The sequence below is a fragment of the Homalodisca vitripennis genome, unplaced genomic scaffold (genome assembly GCF_021130785.1).
Source record: "Homalodisca vitripennis isolate AUS2020 unplaced genomic scaffold, UT_GWSS_2.1 ScUCBcl_1057;HRSCAF=4192, whole genome shotgun sequence".
In the NCBI taxonomy this organism is placed as follows: domain Eukaryota; kingdom Metazoa; phylum Arthropoda; class Insecta; order Hemiptera; family Cicadellidae; genus Homalodisca; species Homalodisca vitripennis.
Window position 1 is genome coordinate 3831 of NW_025777178.1, and position 8491 is coordinate 12321.

The following is an 8491-nucleotide window of genomic DNA, read 5'->3' on the forward strand; positions in this document are numbered from 1 at the left end:
AACACAGCAAACTTATATATTATTATTTAAGATCGGAACTAAGAATGTGTACGCAACTTAATCTAGCTAAGGGGATTAGTTGTTGTCCTGAAATTGATTTACGGCTACTACAAGCTTCCCACACACTGGGTATCGTGTATTAAAATTGTATTACTTTTCCAGGAGGCGAAAATTGCCCGTTCTACAATATTGTTTACATTACACTGTGACATCAATGGTTGGGATATTTGCATGTAAGCTGAAACATGTATTTTGACAATGTCAAAGAATTTAATAAGTAACGTGAAAGTCCCAAACATTTTGATAAAAATAAAAATATTTACGTAAAACTGTTACATTTCAACTGCATTTATTCCAAGTATAATGTGTGCAAGTTTGATATTAATGTTTCGCAAGTACCACTACTTAAAAATATGTTTCTTTTTTAATTATACTAGTTTTAGAATAGGTACAAACAACTTATGAGAAGACGCTTTACTGCTACCTAGAGTTTCAATATCTTAACATTTCACGATATTTAGATTATTATTTAAATTAGAGCTGTTTAGAGTTTTAAACATTCAAAACTGGTGTTAAACTTTTTGAAACCGACATACTTCATCTTTTTAACGCAAGTGTCGGTTTGCAAGGACAAATTTTGGATAAGAGATAAGTTTGTTGGAGAATGTAAGAATATAAAAGTAGGTTTAAACAGGTCCCTCTTCTAGCCCTCCATAAAAGTATACCAATTTATGGGGGTTTGTATGAATAGGATAACTTATATATTTGGTTCATTTAGCTATCGACGACTCGATTCGTGTGAAATTTAGTGAACTTTTTCCCTTGTATTTTTTACTAGGGAGAAAAATTCAAGCTCTGTTCTTCTTATAAAATTACGTTGAATAGATATTAAAAAACTTATTCATTTTTAAAACATTACAATTTAAATTAATTGTGACCTTGACTATGAAAAATATATGTGGACCTGTTTCAGTAATAAATGTTTACACGTATCTTTACTTTAATGCGCACAGTAAGCGTTCCGCCTACATGAACATCTTTATATTTAATTGAGTATATCTTTCCAACCACTGCAACTTTCATAGCTATAAACCTTTGTATTAATTACTCATAGCTGTTTAAGAATAGGAAACGATCTATTTGCTGTTTCACCTTTAACTGGGCATTTAAAATAATTACAATTACAATTTTGTTACAATTCACTTTAAGTTATCCAACAAAATTAAATTTTATAAATATCGGCAAGGCGTAATTTAATCACAAAATTATTAATCACATGATCGCAATGGAAAAACATAAACTTTACGATCTGGAACAACTTTTAGTAGTAATTATTCTTTCAATAGTTTTTTAGTAGTACGATATTTAGATAGAGAATAAATGGTGATGATCTGCAGCAAATAGGACATAGATAATTATGAACTACACAAACACGTGCAATCTGTGTATATAAAACAGTGAATAATCAAACGTTCATTATAAACTACAGTCCCTGTCTTTGGGTAAGTCAATATAAGCAAATGTACCACTTTACTTTTATTACTTATTACTGTAAACGGGGTTTAAATTAATTAGAACTAACAGTTTACCAGAAACTTAGTTTTGGAGGGCTTATAATAAAAAAGGACATCCTTACAGAAGTTGAAATTCCTGTACATGCTTATAAAGGGTAGTAGATGGTTTTAGTGTTAAGACGTAAGCCTAAAGAGCCTTAAACTATATGATAAATTAGAGTTGTTAGCTTTATATCTAAATTTGCAACAAATCACATGATTCAGTTGTTTCAAAATATTGTTTGAATAAATACAATACTCCATTAAAAAGTATATATGTGTGTGTGTGTGTGTGTGTGTGTGTGTGTGTGTGTGTGTGTGTGTGTGTGTGTGTTTTAAACATCACTTAATTCGAAAAATCTAAAACCTTCATTTTTACGATAAATCTCCAAATGAGTAAATGCAAACGTTATAGTGAAAATGTTAGATATGCTACACTTATAGAAATAAGTTTCGTGAAGGACCAACACCATGCCTATTTTCAATTTTGTATTAGTAGTTTCTAGGTTAAACAATATTTCAGGACTTGCGTGATACTGGTCATCTACTGCCATTCAACTTATTAATTTGCACACCAGAGCTTCAGCTAGTTCTGAAGCGTACAGAATTAGAGCATTTACAATTGGACCAGAGGGATTAGTGGTTGGAAAATGAAAATTGTATTGATTGATTGATTGAATTTTCTTACGTTTTTTAAAAAGCATGTTAGAAGAAATTTAAAAACAAGGCAAACTTATTGCAAAATCATTATTACAAAAGAAACATTCTTAATAATTATTTTTTAGTTATTTTTAAGGGGTAGTAGTTGTGGCTCTACAAGCTCAGAACTTTTTCTAGCTACAAATACTCCCATTTTGGTACTAATCACATATATCTCTCTGTTGCAATAAAGCCCTGACGTGGTGTGTATTGCTAGTCGGGAGCCTCATCGACCGCAGACCTGTTTCCTCCGCCTCAAGGCCCATAATGTTACTCAAGAAATACATCTGTCTGTTGCAGTGAAACCATGATGTCGTCTGTAGTGCTAGTCGTGAGCCTCATAAACCGCAGACCTGTTTCCTCCTCCTCAAGGCCCATAATGTTACTAAAGAAATACATCTGTCTGTTGCAGTGAAACCATGATGTCGTCTGTAGTCCTAGTCGTGAGCCTCATAAACCGCAGACCTGTTTCCTCTACCTCAAGGCCCATAATTGTTACTCAAGAAATACATCTGTCTGTTGCAGTGAAACCATGATGTCGTCTTTAGTGCTAGTCGTGAGCCTCATAAACCGCAGACCTGTTTCCTCCGCCTCAAGACCCATAATGTTACTCAAGAAATACATCTGTCTGTTGCAGTGAAACCATGATGTCGTCTGTAATGCTATTCGTGAGTCTCTGCATGGTCCTGATGGAGGTTATCCCATCATCACAACTAAAAACTGAGGATAATGAATTGTTCGCCTTCCTAGATGGGAAATCAGGAGACGGGCCGCCTGGTAAACGAGATGTGAGTTTTGGTAGGTATTCAAATTAGTAATATTATACAGAGTAAGTAATTTATAATATGATAATAATATAATAATATTTCCAGTTTCTGAGGATAATGAAATGTTCGCTTTTCCAGATAGGCAATCAGGAGACGGGCCGCCTGGTAAACGAGATGTGAGTTTTGGTAGGTATTCAAATTAGTAATATTAAACAGAGTAAGTAATTTATAATATGATAATAATATAATAATATTTTCAGTTTCTGAGGATAATGAAATGTTCGCTTTTCCAGATAGGCAATCAGGAGACGGGCCGCCTGGTAAAAGAGATGTGAGTTTTGATAGGTATTCAAATTAGTAATATTATACAGAGTAAGTAATTTATAATATGATAATAATATAATAATATTTTCAGTTTCTGAGGATAATGAAATGTTCGCTTTTCCAGATAGGCAATCAGGAGACGGGCCGCCTGGTAAAAGAGATGTGAGTTTTGGTAGGTATTCAAATTAGTAATATTAATACTGCCTAAGTATTTTATAATATGTTAGCATAACGTAAACAATAATATACACAGTGCAGAGCTTTTCAGTTTCTGAGTATAATGAAATGTTCGCTTTTCCAGATAGGCAATCAGGAGACGGGCCGCCTGGTAAACGAGATGTGAGTTTTGGTAGGTATTCAAATTAGTAATATTAATACTGCCTAAGTATTTTATAATATGTTAGCATAACGTAAACAATAATATACACAGTGCAGAGCTAAATATCTCCTTAACAATTGAATTGTTAGCAGAACTGAAATAAATGTTATGAAAAGGCACTGGAATGTTATATTTTCAGTTTCTGAGTATAATGAAATGTTCGCTTTTCCAGATAGGCAATCAGGAGACGGGCCGCCTGGTAAACGAGATGTGAGTTTTGGTAAAACGAGATGTGAGTTTTGGTAGGTATTCAAATTAGTAATATTATACAGACTAAGTAATTTATAATATGATAGTAATATAATAATATTTTCAGTTTCTGAGGATAATGAAATGTTCGCTTTTCCAGATAGGCAATCAGGAGACGGGCCGCCTGGTAAACGAGATGTGAGTTTTGGTAGGTATTCAAATTAGTAATATTAATACTGCCTAAGTGTTTTATAATATGTTAGCATAACGTAAACAATAATATACACAGTGCAGAGCTAAATATCTCCTTAACAATTGAATTGTTAGCAGAACTGAACTAAATGTTATGAAAAGGCACTGGAATGTTATATGTTCAGTTTCTGAGGATAATGAAATGTTTGCTTTTCCAGATGGGCAATCAGGAGACGGGCCGCCTGGTAAAAGAGATGTGAGTTTTGGTAGGTATTCAAATTAGTAATATTAATACAGACAAAGTACTTTATAATATGATAGCACAATTTAAACAATAAAATACACAATGCAGAGCTAAATATCTCCTTAAAAATTTAATTTTTAGCAGAACTGAGCTAAATGTTACGAAAAGGTGCAGTAAGAATATTAATTTTCAGTTTCTGGGGATAATGAAATGTTCGCTTTTCCAGATGGACAATCAGGAGACGGGCCGCCGGGTAAACGAGATGTGAGTTTTGGTAGGTATTCAAATTAGTAATATTAATACAGAATAAGTACTTTATAATACGATAGCATAATTTAAACAATAATATAATCGGTTCAGAGCTAAATATCCCAACAATTGACTTGTTAACCCTCATAATGTTGTTCATCAAAATTTTGATGGACACAACCCATTGTGGATTGTTGTTCGTCAAAAGTTTGATGAACAAACATTCCCTTGCATAATCACTCATTACAGTATATTCCGGCAACGTATCGATTCGATTCATGCACCATTGGATTCGGGGAAAAAAGCCTAAGGAATACTATAGTTTTATTCCTCTTTGTATTGTAGTTTCAACGTACCAAGTTCGTAGTTTTGAACGTAAAAGAAGATGATGCAATTCATTGTGACCGCCATGTTGTCGATGCCGTCTGAGTTGTTGATGTGACGAGTCGTGTTTATTAGTAAGTTTTAGTAGATTTATTTGTGTTTTAGTGTTGTGTTTAGTGTGTAGTGAATTGTTAAATATTGCAGTAGTGCAAATAAATATATTTTAGATTAGAATAAATAAATTTCTCGAGAATATTTCGCAAAAGTTTTGAGTAATGACAAAATGAAACTTTTTCGACTCTTCAAAAAAAAGTTATGGAATTTATTTTACTACTGCTGTATAGTTAACTTCATTCTGAGTAATAAAATATGCAATCTAACATGTATTGAAGTAAAACTGTATTAGTAAAACTTTTATTAGCAAAATCTTACATATACACCCTATTTTCACAATTTATGCGCATCGCTGCTTTTTGTTATATAGTGTTATTATAGTTTCATAAATTTGTATAATGCTTATGTGTTTCTGAAACTAGAATAAATTTGACACAAAATGGCAATCTCACTTTTATAGTTTTCTTACTATAACTTGGTTTACTAGGTATGGTCCCCCCCAAATTAAAAAAAATGTAAATTTTGAATTTCATGGAAAACAATTTTTAGTAAACATTTTTTTAAGGCAAAATTTAAATACTAATATTATTATATGTTTAATTCTGAACACAAAAATATATACTTCTATATATTACTTTTAATTTATATTTTTAATACATTTTTTTTTAAACCCTTGCACGAGGCTCGAAAACATGCCGCCACTACAGGAAAAAATGACCGCCAGTTGGAGGGTTAACAGAACTGAACTAAATGTTACGAAAATTCGCTATAAGATTGTTATATTTCCAAGAGAACATTTCTTTGGTATTTTTTCACTATAGCTTTAGGAACGTGCACATTTAGTCCTAATCAGATACTAAATTGAAGCATATTTTGTTATTTTTTTAGCACCTGTAAGTAAATAATTTTTAACCTTACAACACTACCGTGTTTAGATATACCTTTGTTACTACCGACATGTAAATTTTACGTAGCATGTTTATTTTTGTTTTTTAGGTTATGTAAAGGTTTATTTTCATGCCTGTGTATTGTGTTTGTGTATTTTCTTGTCTATTTGATTACTTAAGGTGATGATGTGTGTGTTTAAGCGTGTGTGTAATGCGTGCATGTGTGATACATGGTGTTTTCCTAACCTTATCTTAATATCTACAATGCCATAGAAACTCATCCTTTCCAAACAGCCTACAAATTTTCTAATAACTCCAAGACTTTTATTTACCAAAAAACAACCTAAAATAGGTTTAGTTACTTATTTTACTATACACACTTATGCGTAAAATATACGTATTTTTTATCAAGAAATACTACCGCTACGTAAAATTGACACACGGCCTAAATAAAAATCAATATTGAGATAAGAAATAGAACTAAACACACCCTTACACTTCGGAGGACGAACGACCATTGATCAGTAGAAGCACTGCCCAAAGCTTAAACCGGAAGGTTGGAGGGGAGTGTAGGCTACGTGAGACTATAAACATGACGCATATACGTAAAATTTACGCACAGTAGTGTTCTAAGGTTAAGAGGGAATGGGAACCTAGTTTACGATTACGTGATTGTCGGATAAACATCATTCCTCAAGGAAAACGCATCACGTCTATTCAGCTACGATTAGTGTATGTTACGTTAGGTTGTACGTGATTACAGATTCACTTCTCAAGTTCGTTGATGGTCCAATAATAGTAATAATATTTTGAGTTGCTTCGGCCTAAAAGGAATTTATCATTTACGGGAAAATTTCAACCAAATTACGAATTTGATAAATAAAAAAAAATGTAATCGTACTTCAATTAATTTTAAAATCAAGGCAATCAAAAGGTTTAAAATACTTTCGTGGTTATATTTATAATTTATCTTCTGTTTCTACGTTTAATTAAATCAGTGTGTTAATGATAAAGAGTTCTGAGATCTCAACAATTAAAAAATGAACACTGGGTTTCCTGTTTTATTTAAACAGAACTAATTGATGCCGATTAATTTTATTATAATATATTACGTTATATATTTTATTGAGAATCGCATCGTTTCGGCATTAAAAAATAAATTGCTGCGTAAATAGCGGATATTCATTCAGTAGGCAATTGAAAAATATGTTTTATATAAAATAATATAAAACTTGACATATTAATTATTTATTTAAATTGTATTGTAAATGTTTCATATCTTACTGGAGTAACTCATACTTATGATTTCTTTATTTATATTTTGCCGGTAACACTAGCTTAATCCGTAAATTATAATCCAAATAAAAGCGATAAAAATAAAAAAAATTATTATTCTTGTCTAAAATTATTGTCTTTTTTAAATTCGTTATTAATTTAATATTTAAATTCAAATGTTAGAAAATTATTTACATACCAACATTTGTTTCTTGTAATTAAAAGTGCATGATGTACTGAATATCTGTTCAAAAATAGGTACAAATTGTCGTAACCAACAGAGGAGAACAGAAACTATGAAAATATCCTTATTACCATTGCCCTCATGTGAACTAGTAGCTCGAGATTGACCACGAGATGTCGTAGTTCTAGGCCTATGGTGTGTCTCTGTGCATTTTGTAAAGTTCTATGTACTTTGTTAATAATAACGTATAATCAAGATAAAACCTTATAAAATTAGAACAATTTATCACCAATTGCAGTCAAGCGCCAGTACGTCCTCCAGGATCTCGTCTGTGTTGGCCTAAAGCCACGGTGCCCAGCAAAATAGTATTACAGTAGCTTATTGTATTGCAGCTCTAACCCAACTTATACTTGTTTGTTCTTAGCCTTTATTCTTGTACTTTGTGATAAATGCTGTATAATCACTATGAAATTTTATAGAAATAGTTAACGACAAGGGCAGACTGGTGCACTGAGAGGATTGTTGGCCTCCGTCATCGTGCAGAGACGTTAGTACTGTAGCAGCTCAAGATTGGCCTTGGGTCGCAGCTCTAAGGCCACATTCTGCTTGTTTGTACTTTGCCTTGTTTTATGAAATTTGTGAATAGTTCTGTTTACGACTTGGTGGTTCTTTATTTTCCTAAATTGAACACAGATGTAATAATTTAAGTCTAACATGAAAATGGAGACATCGACATTTAGTCACCTTGCAACCCTGAATGTTTTTCAACGATTTTTTTTCTTTACAATCTATACGGAGGAGACCAGTAAGTAAGTAATCTTATAGCCTGGCTATACTTATGTTAATACATCCTGAAAATGTCAATTCACCGTAATCGATTACACCGGCAGAAAACACAGTTCGGGCGATTCACACATTCAGTCCGATTTTATGAAGTGAGGATATAACCAAGATTTAACCTGCGGTATCTCGCCTCGCTGCTTTGTTTGAGGAGGAGGTACCAGAAACTAAATACTGAGTGCTGTGTTCATCTCCTTTAAAGTGTGCATCACATAGAGGATAATTTATACAATCTTTTTACGGTTTTATATTTAAAGTTAGCCATGACTGT

At 32.4% G+C, this 8491-nt stretch overlaps 1 protein-coding gene across 14 annotated transcripts; it reads left to right on the forward strand.

Moving 5' to 3' along the window:
• The first annotated feature begins 1388 nt into the window (after positions 1 to 1388).
• On the forward strand, positions 1389 to 8038 carry LOC124371188 (pre-mRNA-splicing factor CWC22-like). 14 transcript variants are annotated; one of them, XM_046829504.1, is made up of 11 exons: positions 1389 to 1502; positions 2890 to 3050; positions 3158 to 3205; positions 3313 to 3364; positions 3472 to 3515; positions 3645 to 3692; positions 3895 to 3942; positions 4072 to 4119; positions 4322 to 4369; positions 4574 to 4621; positions 7860 to 8038. In XM_046829504.1, the coding sequence occupies exons 2-11, from the start codon at positions 2897 to 2899 to the stop codon at positions 7892 to 7894; spliced, it is 573 nt and encodes a 190-aa protein (XP_046685460.1). In that variant the 5' UTR covers positions 1389 to 1502; positions 2890 to 2896; the 3' UTR covers positions 7895 to 8038. The 14 variants fall into 14 exon arrangements, with proteins under 14 accessions (XP_046685460.1, XP_046685461.1, XP_046685466.1 ...); XM_046829505.1 differs by lacking the exon at positions 4574 to 4621; XM_046829510.1 differs by lacking the exon at positions 4322 to 4369.
• Positions 8039 to 8491: the final 453 nt, after the last annotated feature.